Raw genomic sequence first — 16,940 nt, forward strand, 5'->3', positions numbered from 1 at the left:
AACTAAGGATGTAAGGCACTTTATGAGCTGTTTCTAATATGACTTTAATGACTTGATTGGTAATTAAAACAGGCAGCCACAGACTGGAGCATAAATTTGGAGCATCCATTAACAAAATTAAAGTAATTCTTTAATTAAACTTAAACAATTTGTAAAACTGAATTACATATGAAAAAGACTCATAAGCATTTTTACTAGTCTTCCTCTCCACCCAGTAACTCAATCATTAAATCGTGCCCGGAAAGCACCACTGCAATGAACTTGGGTCAGATATGTCTAGGAGGCTAAAATGTAATTGTGGGGAACAGCTGGATTAGTCCAGGCGATGTATATCCGCTCCTAATGATATTAGATAGGAGTCTGGAGAATACCTTCCAGCACACGGCTCTCATTTTGATGAGCCACAGGAAGACTGAACATAGATGGTTTCAATCACACATGATGATACAGGCAGGCTCTGTATGCTGGACCGCCATGTTGAGTCAGGCATTGGGTTTTATTTCAAGCGTATCAAGGTTACATAACCACGGTAGCTATTATAGGATTATCTTTTAAACCATAGACTTAGAATTGTTTATATGTATAATATCAGTGTTGAAAATGCTGATAGCTCTTGACGTCTGCGAGTTTGGTATTAAATATACAGAAACTGTAATTACTGCTCCACACAATCTCCTAGTGACTGGACCATCTTTCTTGCTTGAGGCAAACCAGGAGGAGGGGTCCTTCACTCATATGGTCCCTCCCAGGCAAGAACACCACGCCCTGCCAGGCTCTCTGTAAGTCCTGCTGCTGGAGTATCAGTCCCATGTGTTGTCTAAATTTCATCTGATGAACATGAAAGTTACAGCACCTCTGCTTATTAAATACAACATAACTCTATGATCAATGTAAGTTATTTTAAAAATAATTACATTAATGTTACTCACATGCATTTTCTATGCTCGTGTTAGTTTTATATTAGCAGAGTTATGTGTTTTAAACTACATATCGATTGTAAATCTACATGGGCTTTCAAAAGTCTTTTGACTGAGGCTGATCAATATCCACTCGGAGTACAAATTTCAAATTCATCAGGCCTCTTTATATAGTATTGATTTTGTGCAATGGCTGCCCTGAAAAGAATCTGATTACTTTTTTTCCCCCATCAGCTAGCAGCAAGCAGGTAGATTTGCCGGGCATTAATACTTCCACTTTGCCTTTTTGTGATGTATGACTGAAATATAGGAATAAACGGAAGGAGAGGAAAGAGGAATAGGATTGTTTTACTGCTTTTAATCATCTATGGCTCCATCTGTTGCTGGCTAAAATTAAATAAAAACCTTTTACATGATGTCAGAATTGTATCATTTTCATGCGTTTTGTCAATCTAATTTCCGAGCATCACCACCACTGCAATTATTACAACAATAACAGTAAGAATGTGTGAAAATCCCTTATGTATTTTTTATTGGCAGTGCCGTGCTACTCCCTGCAGGCAGGACCCCTGGTTCAGATGCAGCATAATGTATGCAGGCAGAGCTGCAGCAGTACAGTCATACCCGAGCCCCCCGCCGCCGGGCACTGTTGTGGTTTGCGAGTATTGCAGACAGACATGAGGGGACGGGAAGTGTGGAACCGGTCCTGAATAGTAATAGCTGTACAGACACTTTCCACACATTGCAGCTGTGCAGTTTTAGGCACAGCAGAGTGAGCATGCATCCCCTTACAGAGGCAGTTCACACACAGAGGTTAGTGTTGGTGGATCAGCTGACGGGGGATGAAATGGGGCCACAGTGACATCTAGTGGCTTTGTGATGTCACTGTGAGGTATGGATTGTGATTATCTTGTTTTGTTTTGACTACTCTGAGAATTACAAATACATTTCAGGATGAAATTATGTTTTCCAGTGAAGAAAAAAAGAGTCTGATGAGGAACAGATTTCCAAAAAAGCTTTTCTTATGTGGATTTTTCTTATTATGACTCCACAACCTTGAATGTCTGGCTTCTTTCTTTTCTCATTAATGTCTTTCTTCCATGCTGTTATGGTTTCCCATCTCTGCGTTTGTCCCGGACAGTGAAATCATTCTGAAGATAATGAAATCAACAAGGCCAACAGGCATTGGGTGCTGGCCAGTATACATGAGTGTTGGACTGGCATGCAGGCAGAACCAATGTGATAAAGGCTGGCCTTGACAGACAAAAGCAAGAAAGAAAGACTGCGTAGCAAACCAGGCGTGTGTGGGAGGAGGGATCACGAATGTGGGCGGTTCAGTCTGAGTCTAAATACAAGAGCTGAGAGCTTCAGAGACCTTGAACACCGAGGGTCATCATGAGTCAAGGTTGTGATGGCTGTTATACTGTTTGGAAGAGCCCCAAGCACATGTTTATTATTAACACTTAAAGTGAGCTAGAAACATTTTAATCAGTGTTTCTATTGTATATTGTGGCACCAAAATAGAAGAAAGAGCCATCACTTACATTTCCAGTTTGACTTACCTCGCAGGCATTCATGATTCTACACATTAGAGTCGATTAGACGGCTCTTACCAGGGTTATTTCCTGCTAATTCCTCAGTTGTTTACTTCATTCTCCTGTTGTTCTCTGATAAGGGCGGAGTGGGGATGCTGGGAGCTCCTTGGCTCCTGTCTGGTGTGCAGGTTGTGTGTTGCTGCTCTGTTTGAAGTGCCGTGCAGCAGCCTGTATCTATACACTGCAGCTGGAGCAGACCGTGTAGAACAGATTGAAAGCTATTCTGTTATTCCCACCTCAGCTAAATGTGTAACCTCACAATCGACTCTGAATACAGATGTGCTGCTGCTGCTGTTGCCTCACAATGAAGCTGTTGCCTCACAATGAAGCTGTTCCAGCAGTGTTGGCTATTGTCAGGCTTGTCTTGTATCAGGCTCGGCCCATCATCTGTCCATCTTGCCATCATGAAACCCTGCTGAATAGCCCAGGCGAGTCATTAAAGATCAGAGCATTGTCCTGCACAAAAGGGTTGAAGGGTTAACTTCTCTATTCTGCGCTCTTATCTGATTTTAGAAATGTAAATGATGTACCCGGAATGCACAATATCCCGTCAGCCCCCCCGTGCCTTTGCTCTCCTCGGTCGATATAGAGCTAATGTAAGTCTTTAACCCTCTGATGGACCCCTGCCTAATGCCATTAATTCCTTTCTACACATGACAAATGGTCTTTTTCAAGGCTGCATAGAAGCTATGACTGATGCATACACACCAAACAGCACTCTAAATAGCCATCCTCTCCACAGTAATGTACATGCTGGAATGGGGACAATTTATGTGGTCACCATTTGGGTCCATTGACCCTTTCTGTGATGGCAGTTGCTCTACTGACCTGTTCCCCCATCCTGGAATAATCAAGATGCAGGCCATTGAGTTTCAGACACAAAGTGCTGCTGAGATATCCGTCTCCTGACAGGATCTGGGGTGGAAGTTGGTGTTTCTCTCTAAGCTTTGTAATCACATCTTGTCTGACCTCAGACCCGTGTTTTCGGGAAGAGGTGTGTGGCTGGGTGTTGACATCATTGCATCACTTCTGATGTAAATCCAATCCCAGTGACAGTCCTGCCAAAATCAGAATGATGAATCACACAAGAGGCACGCCTACCACTCCCTCATCAATCTTCATGCCCTTTTCACAGCCTCAGACGCAAAGTGGTGTGCTTTTAATTTTAATCTAAGATGTTTAATTCATTCGGATTTGTTTGTTTTTACCAGACATTTGTTTTTATGGCTACCCAACATGATTTTGGCATTGAATCATATTTTGCAAAACCTTCTGAAAAGTTTGTTTTGTTTCAGATGCTGTTGTAGTCTCCGTACCTTTCACTCTTGGGGGTCCCTTTTGGGTACAAGCAACATTAGCGTTTTGATGTCTCTCTGAACTATTCAACAGCAGGCTGGCTTCGGTAAATGTCAACTGGTGTGTTAGTTATTAAGCTTCAGTTGTATAGCATTTTGGAAAGGTCATGTCGAGCCGGCGGGGAAAAGCAGTCACTGATACTCACTGTGCTGTAGCTGAATGTGACATGGATACCAGCCTGCTGTCGGCAGGGCTTTAGGGCTGATTTAGATTGCTTCACTGTCCCCAGAGGCTCAGTCATACTTCCTATACATGTTTGATTGGGATCAGGGGATTCACAGGAATTAATACAGTCAACATCAGAAATTCAGTGGCCTCCATATGTTACAGACTATTTTGTTTGCATTTTCAGTTTTCCTCAAAAACTGTAATGTGTCTAAAAACCTGTTTTGAATTGTCAGCTGGTTCAGTGTCAGTACAAAAAAGTTCCTCTGATCTCTGTCTTAATTTCTTGCAGTGGAGTGTAACTATCTTAAATACATTTACTCAAGTATTACACTTAATTTCAAATTTAACGTACTTGTACTTTCATTGAGTATTTCCATTTTATTCTACATTATGCTTCTACTTTTTACATTTCACAGGTAAATATTATACTTTTTACTTGACATCTGCAGTAACCAGATTAAGATAAAACAGATGACCCCGAACTTTTTGACTTGTGATGCCTCACAAAGCATCTAAATGAGCCCCAAATGAGCCCTAAATAGGTCAAATGATCCAACATTTCACCAACAGAAAATATAAGAAGTATGAATGAATCCACTGAACTTTAGTCCTTTAAGGGATCCATATAATTTGCTAGAGTCATGGGTTTGATTGGAGGGTTATAGATAAGGAACCCCTGCTCTTTAATTCACACCGAAACCTCTAGCAATCAAGGTAATCGATGGGGGGAACACCAGGTCAGTTGTCCCGGACCCTGGGTCATACGGGGGGCGAAAAGGGCTCAAAAAATCCCTCTAACACTAAAAATAATCTGCTGACGGGCCTTTAGAGATCCTTCTGTCCTGGGCACGAGCAAGACACTCAGCGTCCCTGCCAGCAATTACATAATCTTTTGAAGATATTAGGAGCTAAACAAAGGGAGGAACATTCTCTACTCACTTCCTTCATATTCAGTCTCTTGAAATCCTTCCAGCCAAGAGCAAAAGTCTGTTCAAATCACCAATTGCATAAGGGGCTATTTCAGCTCTATTTGCCTGTGGTTGAGAAGTATAAATAGAGTGAATATCAGAAATATGATCAAACAATCCAGATGAACTCAATATTAAGGATTGAATATGTGTGGTCATGTTTCAGCTTTATTTCCTCCACCTCACTTGTTGTTGTTACTGAGCTGCGTTTGAATGCACTCACTCACCCGCTCTATTCATTACGCTCAGGGCCAACCCTGCTTTTACGTGGGTGCCCTGTTTGTTTATGGAGCAATGTGGTTTCACGGCAGCATAACCGTAATTGACAGACGTTGATTTACTGATAATCCTTGGCTTTGCTTTCACATTGGACCTCATGAGGAGCGGCATTGGCTGTGAGCCTCACGCGTCCTTGAGTCAAAGCTGCATGTTGCCCTTGACTCACACCTCTTTCTCTGCATCCGTCCTCTCACTCTGTGTCCTTTCCTCTCTTTATTTTAAAAACCTTTAGCCAGAGAACGGCTCACTGCAGATTTGATTTTATTTTGCTGACAGGGCACAGATATGATTACATACGGAGCAAAATGTCATTTTCTCAGGGGAGCTCTGTAATTACATTTTTTTGGTGCCGCAAAACACATTTTAGTCACAGCAGGTTGAAACAACAATTAGTTTAAATCCAATTTTGCATAATTCAGTGTTACTGCATGTAAAGCCTAAATGCAGATACATTATTACCAATTTCCTGAATTAGAATTGTAAAGGGTTATATATTACCAGATTTAATACAGTGCTACAATTAATGAAGGTGTTCATTGTTTGAGAATTGTACAACAGAATTATGCAGATCAGGTTATATGACAAAAATGTAACAGTTCAATTATTTGCATTTTCAAAACTCTATTTAAACATGACATTTTTGCATATCCTCATTATGAATAACAACGAAATGTGTAGAAGTCATATTATCTTATACAACATGACCAACATCTTCTTTGCTGGATATCAACATTAATGAGCAGGTTTTCAGAAATGTATCCTGTGTGTAAAACCTTCTATCACCATCTGTATTCTGTGGGGGAAATTATCATTATAACTGCAGTTGCATTGATATATTAATATTAAGTTTTTAGTAACTGGATAAAGAGTTTCAGAGGTAAACTTCTCCTGTATATGTGTCTATAAATTAAAAAAAAACTGGGGAAAAAAATGTGTTGAAATTTGGACAGGAGAAGAACAATACATGCTATCTCAGAAGTTCATCCATCCTGTCCAAAGGTCAGGCCTCCTCCGAAAAAGAGAAACGCATCTTTTTATTGTTATTACAAGATATTTTTCAGGCTATTATGGCATACAAACTTAGCACATTATAACAAGAAACTTTTCTAGTTATACAATATACTAATTATCTTGTTAAAGATAAACGTTTTACATTATAACGTGGTGCTACTTATCGTTAAAACATAAAATGATTCATGTTATAGCATGATAACAATTATATATATTATATTTCTATAACAAGAAACATTATTTTCCTTGTCTCACCTCGAGCATGAAGTACAACTTAATCAAAGTGTCTAAATGAGCCAAATTCCTCAACTGATCCATCTGAACACAGTTTTCTCATTCAAACACATGTTTCACATTACAATGAAGTTATCAAGTAACAATATGAAAAGTTTCTTATTACACTGATAGGTTGGTTTGTCATAACAACATGTAAATATCTTGTTATAACATGAAAAACATCTTGTGTTAACAATAAACTTTTCCCTGTATAACACTTTACTGATCTGTTTTTTCCTTTTCTTGTCTGGCAGTAATAATATGAGGGCCAAAAAGGGCTCAAAACAGCCCTCTAACACTTCAATAATCTGCTGAGGGGCCTTTGGAGATCCTTTTGTCCTGGGCACGAGCAAGACACTGCCAGCAATTATATAATTTTTTGAAGTTACACGGGATATTAGGAGCTAAACCAATGGAGGAACAGGCTTTACTCATTTCCTTCATATTCAGTCTCTTCAAATCCTGCAGTGTGCTACCAGCCAGGAGCAAAAGTCTTTTCAAATAAAAAAATTAACCTCTGAATGATGGTGTAAGAAGTCAACTAAAGTGCAAAAAGCGGAGGAGGGGCTGTTCCTAGTGAGTCATATTAGTGTAATGCTGATGATTGCTCTTTTTTTTTATGATTTTCAGTTTCACAACAATTCATAAAAGAGGAACCGGACAGCCCTAAATTCCTGTTGTGCAGAAAGACCAACTGTGTAAACCACCACATCCTCTTTTCTCAGTTCTCATTTCTGCTTCAGTTGCCTTCAGTTTCCCAACACCCCTTGTACCTCTGGATCCATTAGCACGTCACAAGTATTTCCGCTTGGCTTATCACGTGTGGACAGCAGCATGGGAGGGTTGAGGACGATGGTGCTTTTACAGGAAAGAAGGACGGGGAGGCTGAGGTCAGATGTGGAAAAAGTGAAAAAGAGAGTGGGTCATGTGAAGGATTGAAGGGAAAAAATATATGGTGGTGGACAGGAAAGGTGGAATATGTGGATGTGGAGAAAGCTCCTGGGAGCCGCCTGACTCTGGCAGGCTAATTGAAGCTCTGTGTGGCAGCAGACTCAGAGCTGTCACTCCAATGAAGAGCCCCTTTGCTGCAGTTTGCAGGCTGTGTGCTGAATTCTGATGATGTTACAAAAAGCCCAGACCACCGATCGACTCTGTGACACTGAGACACCCCCCCCCTCTGTCTCTCCAGCATTGGGACATGCATCCCATTCCCCTCCCCAGCTCTCCACAGATTACATGTAACAGGGTCAGAGGCATTCTCAACACGAGCAGCGACTGCAAAGCACAACATGTGAATATGAATTATTTGGTCAGGAGGATTTTGTAAATTTGTCAGGCAATCTCATGCATGATAATGTGATATTACTCTGCGGGAAGTGTTTTCACTTGTACAGGTTTTCCCTTGTTGGATTAGAAGAGATTATGTCTTCTAGCAGAGCACATAGCTGCAAGCATCCAGTGAATTATTTATCATGTATTAAAGCAGCCAGTTATGAAAATATTTATCTAAAAACTGAACAGAGTGCGGTTTTAATATGTGAGGCTGTAACTGAGATATTCATGCACATGGTTGTTAGTATTGAATTGAATTGAATTATCTGCCAATTTTAAGAGGCTATTTGCACTGTCTATACTAGTAGCAGCTGTTTAGTATATTTTTCTCATTTTTCTTTTCTATTTCAGTAAACTGATTTGTGTCCATCACAATCTACTGCCTGTATAAAACACATGTCAAAGTGCAGGACAGTTTGCATAAAGTGCTGCATTACTGTCAAGTTTAAGAAGTTCACTCTTTGCCTCTCACATGTGTTCAACAGAAAATGAACATGATTGTAAAGTGAGTGCCAGGCACGGTCTTCTCGATCATTGATGACTCTTCCTCCCTGCCCCCACATTATCATTTAGTCGCAATCAGATCTTGTGCCATCAATGATCGTCCAGTCCAGCCTTCACTGCTAACGAGCTGCCCAAGCGGGAGAGTTATTGATCCGTGCTATTGAAGGTTCCACATTTGCATACAAACAAATGAACACACACCCTTTAGGCAAGTTAAACTTTAATAACTGAAGAACATTTCATACTTAGTCGAGTTACCTAAAAACTATAGTTTTGCTTAAGTAGGAGAAATCCCTCAAACATAAATGAACACTGAATCTTTCACACATTTCTGAAAGGCTCCAATTCTGGGGGGCAATTTGTTTATATTTTGTTTTTGTTTACCCCAAAACAATCATTTCATGTTTAAAATCAACTCCTCTTTCCGAAAGAAATATTTCGTCTGCACAGTGTCAGTGGTTTGACATCAGATTATATGAGTGAAGCAGGGAATAAATGCTCAGGGGGAGCCACAGGTGCAGCGCAGCATGTCACCGACAAATCATTAGTCAGTCGCCATCAATCTGCTTATCCAGGCTGAGACAGAATTCATGTGGGGGCTGGTATTTACTGAGCAGGAACCTCCCTTTGATTCCATTGATTGTTACACGCTGCTTGCAGGCAAAGATTTGTTTTGCACAACACTAAGATACAATAGCAAAATGATGGCACAAGTACACAAGTTTTAGCGTGAAAATAATCTCAAAGGATCCATTTCATTTTTTTCCCATTTCAAAATATTTATATATTATTGGACAACAACTCCTTAAGCATTAATGTGTAAGCATCACTTTGATGCTTTGAACAACATCTTCAAATATTGCTTGGTAGCTTAATAGCAGAAGACTATTTGTATTGTTACTATTAGCTCTTACTTTGCAGCAATCAGTACTTATTTTACTCTTGGGGAAAAATACTCATACTTTCTATCAAATTTGGATATATGGATTTGCAGTCTGTTTTGAAGAGTGACGTATATTGTTAAAGTAAAAGACATTAACTATACATTCATATATTATGTCTATCTGAATCTGCAATGTACAGTACCTAGTGACACTAGTTGCAGGAGTCCCTCTCACTGGCCCTGAAAGTTGCTAAGGTTTGTGTTGTGGTTACAGGTTGATTGTTCTTGATGACAGCTTCAACTTCCACATCCACCATCAGTCACGCGTTCACTCTTCTGAAAAGTACTCTGACATTTTCTGTTGGATGAAGGCCTCGAAAAAGACAAAATCACTCAGCAACCCTGCAGCTACAAAGGTAGGCTCTGACAGTGTGGAGGCATTTGTGTCGGAGGGAGAGTCTGTAGGAAGACAATAGATAATGACTTCATGTCGTTTCTTTGAATGTGTGCTACCTGGCAACTGCGATCATTGACGGTGTACATTGTATATGCAGCGTTCGTACTTGAAGGACTTTAGGGCTGTTGACTAAGAGCTCTCTTGTTATAAAGTGGGTGCTGTATGCATAGTGATGTAACAGCCTTTATATTCAGGAGATGAAGAGGCAGAACAGGCCACACACAAGCAGGGTGAGTACTGAGAGGTCACAGCTACAAAGTTTTTTGGATAAAAGCTTTCATTTTCTGTAACAACACAGTAGATTTAAGGTCCCTGCTGCTGATATCATTTACCATTTTGTTGTCCTCCCACACTGTTGCTATAGGAGATTGTCAAGCAATTTGCTTGTAGAACTAACAGCAAACAATTTCCATAATGAATGCTCCTTGTGTGTTGTTTCTGTTGTGTATTCAACCTTTGTGTGTTGTTGAAATTGGTTTTCCCTACTTGTAGTTTGAGGTCCCACACATCCCACCGCTCTATGTGTTTTTTTGCTGATATCTGATATGCAGATATTTTCTTATACAACTCATTTTGGCCGATTGTCAATGTTAAATGGGAAAACAATATTTCCTCTACAGCTTCAGAAGAATGGATACGACCTCCCATCCCATGATGCCCTGGCACAGATCCTCCCAAATGACCACCAGCTTTCCAAGGCAGCAAAGCCTGAGCTCCACAAGGCAGCCCGACAAGAACAGGAGAGACCAGCTGAGAGGCCGGAGGCCACACAGGCCAACAAACCCGACATAAATCACACATATCAAGTACATCATCCACATAAACGGTGAGCCACACAACTTATACTATACTATTACTATATACAACATTTTTTGGATTTATTTGACTAATGAGTTCATTATTATTAAATATGTTCCTGCCTTAGACCCCCTCTGCATGACTTTGAGGATGATCCCAACATGGCAGAGATCACCCACCTCCAAAATAAGGTGATTACATACAATCGATACCTAAACTCTTGAATCAATCAGTGAAGTGGTCTCCACTGTCACGTTTGGTTAGTGAACAGTGACATGGGAAGGGCTAGTGAGACAGGACAGTATCGTGTGCAGACGCAGTCACACACAGTTGAGAGACGGAAACAGCAGATAGTAGAATAGATTAACATTTTATTAGACTGATTGCGCTCGAGCAGGATCTAGCTGATTAGGTTGAAACTTGTGCGAAGGTCCCTGGGTGTTATTTATGCATATCTTGACATTTTTCCTTTGTTGCTCAGAGATTTTCTTCATAATTCAATCTTATTTAAATTCATTGCTTAGAACTGGAACTGGACGAACTAGATTGACGGAGATTACATCCACCTTGATTTTACGTTGATTTGTGTTGATTTTGAGAGACGGATCTGGATAATAATTGGACACATAATACTTCTGTATACATAATCATAATGATAATGGTTTGTAAAAGCCTAATTAAATATCACATCGCCGCACTCCAATCAACCTGCCTTCTGTCTGTGATACAATTGTCCTTAAGTGACAGCATGCATGACAGCGTGGCCACTTTAATGTCTTCAAATCATTGAGAGGGGAGGGAGCCCTCAGTATTCACAGGCCGAGACAGAGACTCCCCTTTTATTTCTGACACATGATGGGACTCTCCAGACTCATCATGGGGAGCCGTCTTCCCCATCATGCCAGTGGGCCCCCCAGCAGAGACACCATCTCATCTACAGTCATGATTGTCACCTTGTCCCTGCCCTTTCAATTAGATGCTCAATTTCACCCTCGCATCCCACGGGAGTCACAACCACACCATCGGAGATTGGAATCCCCTAATCGTCGCCCCCTCCTCATACATGCAGCTGGACCCTGCTCACGGTCTCCATTCAGCTCTGACTATTGAATGCGACAGAGCAGGGAACAATGAGCGCGTACAAGCTGCTAGACAACGCACACATGCCCTGCACAGAGAAATGTCTTGATAAGACGATGATTCCTGGGAAGCAGCACTGATGGAAGTCAGTGAGGAATTCTGCATCTTTTCAAAAGGGAAAAAGGTCAACAAGAATGTGAAAATAAAGGAGAAAATGTAAAAGATTTTTGTGAAAGCCAGTGTTGTTTTTTAGTCCGTCTTTCTGAGACACTCTCATCAATTTGGCATGAGTTTTGACTCCACCGTTCAGCAAACGTGCTTTCACAAGAGGGAGATTTAGTGAATACATGACTAAGATTCATCCAAAATCCCTGGTCAAAGCTCCCATGACAAACAGGATAGGGTGTTACGGTCTCTTTGGATTTGAGGAGCCGGAGTCATGAATTCATCGTACCCAAACCTTAGACAATTGATTACAGAAACATCACACTTTAGGGCGTAATATTGTCTTTCTCTGCCAGTTATGTCCCATTTCTCATGTTATGCTCTTACCCAAAACCAAGAGAAATCAATTATTCATTGAAACTAATGGCTTACTGTACATGCAATATGTATTTGCTGTTGGGATGTTTTTTAATTCTCCTGGTATACAGACATGTCTTGCTGACTACATCACTGGGGTCAACAACTCCTCAAGATGGAGTTGAAGAGACATCTAGTGGTGGTGATCACACAGAACAACTCAATCGGATTTTTCCCCAACAGGATTCTGGGAATATTATGTGGCACGTTTGCTCTTGAAAATGTGAAGGGAGCTGGGAAAAGATGTAAATGAGACAAAGACTAAAAAAAAAACACACAAAAAAACCACCGGTCAGTGTTTGGTTACAAATGACCCTGAGGTATTGGGGGAATGGTTTTAAGGCGTATTTGCACTTTACATCAACCTTGATGGCACACATGAAAATCAAACTGGTACATTAGTTTTACTATTAGCGTTATTAAATGGGATAAAGGTACGGAAGCCCTAAAGGGCCATGCATTCATACATTTTATTTCCTCAGTTTTCCTGTGATAACAAGTTAATTTCATTTGTTTTCTGGAGATCTCGAGTTATTATCTCGAAATAACAACTGCCGTTTTCCCGAGATAATGGGATAATTAATTCGAGATGTTGAGAAAACAAAACAATAGTGTAGTCTATTAAATCATTGCAGGAAACATCATTCAGTGTAGCAACGTCAGAGGAGCAGGAGCATATCGATCACCACGTCACATATCTTTTCAATCAAGGCCTGACACAGGCTGAAATAGCTATATCGGTGGCGCAATCTAAGTGAGCCTGATGTCGTCGTTAACTACATAGCTGACCAGCTACGAGGTCCCAGGCGTCTCCATATCATATCCTATCATATCACAGTCATTATCTCGAGATCTCGAATTATTATATCATTATCTCGGGAAAACAAAGTTTCATTATCTCGAGATCTTGAGAAAATTATCCCGTTATCTCGGGAAAACGGCAGTTGTTATTTCGAGATAATAACTCGAGATCTCGAGAAAACAAATGAAATTAACTCGTTATCACGGGAAATAAAATGTATGAATGCATGGCCCTTTAGGGCTTCCGTAGTTTCTGCCAGTTGCTTGATATGGGACATTTTTTTATAGCTAATTAAAGAAAGAGCAATTTAATCCCCTTATACGGAAGCCCTAAAGGGCCATGCATTCTTGAGCTGTTGTAACATTCATTCATCCCTTCATCAAAAACTAATTTACTATAGAAAGCATAAATGCACAAAACAAACGGAGAAATAGACTTACCTACAGTAGTGTTCAAGAAACCCATCGGTCAGCATGCCATGCCACTTGTGTGTGATGGAAATCTCAGGCCTATCATATCACAGTCATTATCTCGAGATCTCGAATTAATTATATCGTTATCTCGGGAAAACAAAGTTTCGTTATCTCGAGAAAATTATCCCATTATCTCGGGAAAACGGCAGTTGTTATTTTGAGATAATAAATCGAGATCTCGAGAAAATTATCCCGTTATCTCGGGAAAACGGCAGTTGTTATTTTGAGATAATAACTCGAGATCTCGAGAAAACAAATGAAATTAACTCGTTATCACGGGAAAACGGAGGAAATAAAATGTATGAATGCATGGCCCTTTAGGGCTTCCATAAGAAACTGACCATCCACATCTCTCCATCAGGAGGTGGAAAACTATCGTTCAGCAATGAGTAAGATGGCAGAGGACATCATAGCACTGAGGACGCAGGTGGTGACGTTGGAGGCAGAAAACAGCCAGCTCCGCATCAATCTGTCTCTGCACCAGGACCTTGGCCGAGACCTGCTGGATGACACAGATATCGACGTCATGACCAAGGCTGAGATTGCTGACCGTATAGGTAAGCCACAACAGAGCTCTGTGGTCAGTTACTCATTATATATTCATTAGTGGCCTGTCTGAAATTGAGTTTGAACAAACACCATCCAAAAGCAATAAGTGATATTCTTTATGCTCACCAAAAGTTTAGATCAAATGTAGAAAAATGTCAGAAAGTTTACTCTCCAGCCAGCAGCTGCTGAACCTTCAGTCCATGTTGTTATGGTTTTACGGGGCATTTCATTTGCAGATGAAGCAGGGATGTAGAAGGTGGCTCACTTTGTGCTTGCTAAGCTTTGCGAGTGTCTACTCCCAAGCAGACTGTGCCATTCTATGATAAGGCAGCTCATTTAGGCCACAGACCCTGATAAGCTCTGTGGGTAGTGCATCCCTTATCTCCTGAAGGACAGTTTGTGACCCTCAGTGAAGGGATGTTCCTGAAGGTCTCTCTGCTGGCATCAAAGTAAAGGGACTAGATTTATTTCCCATCCATTCGATTTCAAAAGCTTTATTGATGGGTGTTAAGATCATTTTTGTTCAAATGTCCCAGCCTTAAAACTGACATCACCATGAAGTTTCATAAATTACAGATCAAATTCTAACTCTCATCTTAGTTAAACTTAGCTGTCATTTTCTGATTTTAACATGTGAATGTAGCCAGAAAACAGCACAGTCCCTCTGCAGAAATGCAAAGACAACAGACACATGTGTATCATTACCCAGATTTATGCTGCTGTGTACGATTTGCTTCTGTTTTTTTAAAGCCTCGCTGAAATTCAAGCTTGCCAGTGAAACCAGTAAGGCTGTGTCTCAAAGGGAAAGAATCCAGCAGCTGCAAAATGACCTGATTAAGGTCAGAAAATACATGTTACACAAACAAAACAGCAAAACATCATGATTATGACAAGTAGCTGTGAACTAGTAAAAACTCAGTAGCTGTAACTACTCGGTATGATCACTTTACTTGAGGGGGGGCACAAAAAGAGGAACTAATGATTAAGTAATTAGTGATTAATGAGTTGTGGTCAAAGTGGTCAATTCATAGATATTTTCTAACTAATGATCACCTATAAGTGTATTAAATCAGTATCTCCCAGTCTGTTCTCTAGCAACTCAAATAACAATTCATCAGTAAAGTGTTACCAATAAAACTCACAAGTGTATATGCAGTGTTCACTCCTATGTTGTGCAGAAGAATGACAGTGAGAAGGAGCTCCTAAAACTTCAGAGAGTTCAGCAGCAGCAGCAGAAGGATCAGCAGCAACACCAGAGTCGCTTGGCAAAGATGGCAACTTTGGAGGCCACAGTGAAACAGCAGGAAAAGGTGAGCAATTAGCTTTAAGGTCCCTCTGCACTTACTGATTCTGTGAGGAGTGATGCCATCCCCCTTGTTAACCTGTCATCCCTCCTCTCCCTACCTCGTAGCATAGTACATCTGCATGACTCACCAATCCTTTATCTGACTGATGTTTGTGCAAGATAGAATCTAAGGCCCCGACCATGGCTCTGAAATATCACAAGCCTAACTTTGCTTCACGATCAAAGTGACAAGTGGCAACATCATAGAGATGACCATAGAGACACACTGCTGCCCGTAGTATTCCTATAATAATCCTATGATCACTCAGTTGCATCTTTGCTGCCAAAAAACAAAAACCCAGACCAAGCCACCCCTTCATGTTTTTGGGGAGCCATGACTACAAAAATAGTTTTTACTATAGGGTTAGGGCCACCCCTATGTTAAAAGTTAACAAATCACCTACTGACTGTACTGAAATGTGTGTTAGGATGATATCCTTTCACTTGTTCCATCCTAATTTTTCAGGTGACTGAGAAGATGGAGAGAGCATTAGATGACAAACTCAGAGAAAATAAGAAACGGAGTGATGACAAAAGGCTGGCGGTGAAAAAGCAAAGAGGTAGGTGGAATCAGTGATTGAGCGAATAATATAATAATATTCACAGAAGCCAGAACATCTCTTCGTGCTGCGTAGGTGAGACTGACCACAGGAAGGAGGAGGTCGAGTCGGCCCTGGCAGCAGAAAATGCTCGTCTCAGAGCAGAGCTGGACAGGATTCGACAGCAGCCGGCCCCCATCATTATACAGCAGTCAGCACAGGTACTGACAAGAACTCAGAGGAAAAATCTGATTTATTGTATCATTGTCTAGTAGGTTAAAATCTCAAATGGTTGTGTATTATGTCCCCCACAGACAAAAGACGCACTGCCATTCAAGGAGAGGCTGAGTTTACTGAACAAACTGGAGAATGCTGAGGCAAAAGTCCAAACTCTGGAGGCTCAGGTGAAAATACAAAAAAATGAAAATGAAAAACTCTTGTACTGTATGTGTTCAGTGATCAGTTCTACTTTCATGGTTCAGTGGATACTTTGTTTGCATGTATTGCAGCTGGAGGAGAACTCAAAATTATGGGGGAGACAGAAGCAGGAAATGCTGACAAAACTGAGTGAGCACAGGCATGGCTTTGTCCGGACGTCCACTGCAATCCTTCATAATGTTCCTTCGGTCAGTTGAGTGCAGTTAGCTTTTGTTTTACATGACACAAACTGCTATGTGTAATACTGTTATGAAGTATTTGACATGGAATGATTTCTGCTTGTAACAGAGGTCTGTATCAGAAACATTGTATCAGAAAAGCAGACAGAGGAAGCAGAAGGCCACAAAATGATCTGCAAATGAACTACTGAACTGTTGACCCAAAAAAGGACGTAGTTTTCTCTGATTTTTAGCATTAAGCAGCATTTAGCAGCATTAAAGAGCTTAAACAACTCATCCACAGGCTTGTATAGGCAACCTATAGAGACGGTGAAGGTCTAATTTTTCACGTCACTTTACAATCAGCTCACATGTGGCCAATAAAAAAGTGAGTCATACATGTAAGATGCTACAAATCACTACATAGAAC

At 40.7% G+C, this 16,940-nt stretch overlaps 1 protein-coding gene across 1 annotated transcript; it reads left to right on the forward strand.

The window, feature by feature from the left end:
• Positions 1–10,384: 10,384 nt before the first annotated feature.
• Positions 10,385–16,549, forward strand: ccdc33 (coiled-coil domain containing 33). Its single transcript, XM_073471792.1, has 9 exons — positions 10,385–10,572; positions 10,672–10,735; positions 13,843–14,038; positions 14,781–14,869; positions 15,209–15,340; positions 15,842–15,935; positions 16,011–16,135; positions 16,229–16,318; positions 16,424–16,549. The coding sequence occupies exons 2-9, from the start codon at positions 10,706–10,708 to the stop codon at positions 16,547–16,549; spliced, it is 882 nt and encodes a 293-aa protein (XP_073327893.1). The 5' UTR covers positions 10,385–10,572; positions 10,672–10,705.
• The last annotated feature ends 391 nt before the right edge of the window (positions 16,550–16,940 follow it).

Source organism: Pagrus major, chromosome 8 (assembly GCF_040436345.1).
Source record: "Pagrus major chromosome 8, Pma_NU_1.0".
Taxonomy (NCBI): Eukaryota; Metazoa; Chordata; class Actinopteri; order Spariformes; family Sparidae; genus Pagrus; species Pagrus major.

Bases quoted from the DNA above. Each gene is read 5' to 3' on its own strand.
- ccdc33 (XM_073471792.1), top strand. From the start codon at position 10,706: ATGGCAGAGATCACCCACCTCCAAAATAAG. The intron at 15,341-15,841 runs GTGAGCAATTAG...CTAATTTTTCAG, and splicing joins CAGTGAAACAGCAGGAAAAG to GTGACTGAGAAGATGGAGAG. The intron at 15,936-16,010 runs GTAGGTGGAATC...CGTGCTGCGTAG, and splicing joins GGCGGTGAAAAAGCAAAGAG to GTGAGACTGACCACAGGAAG.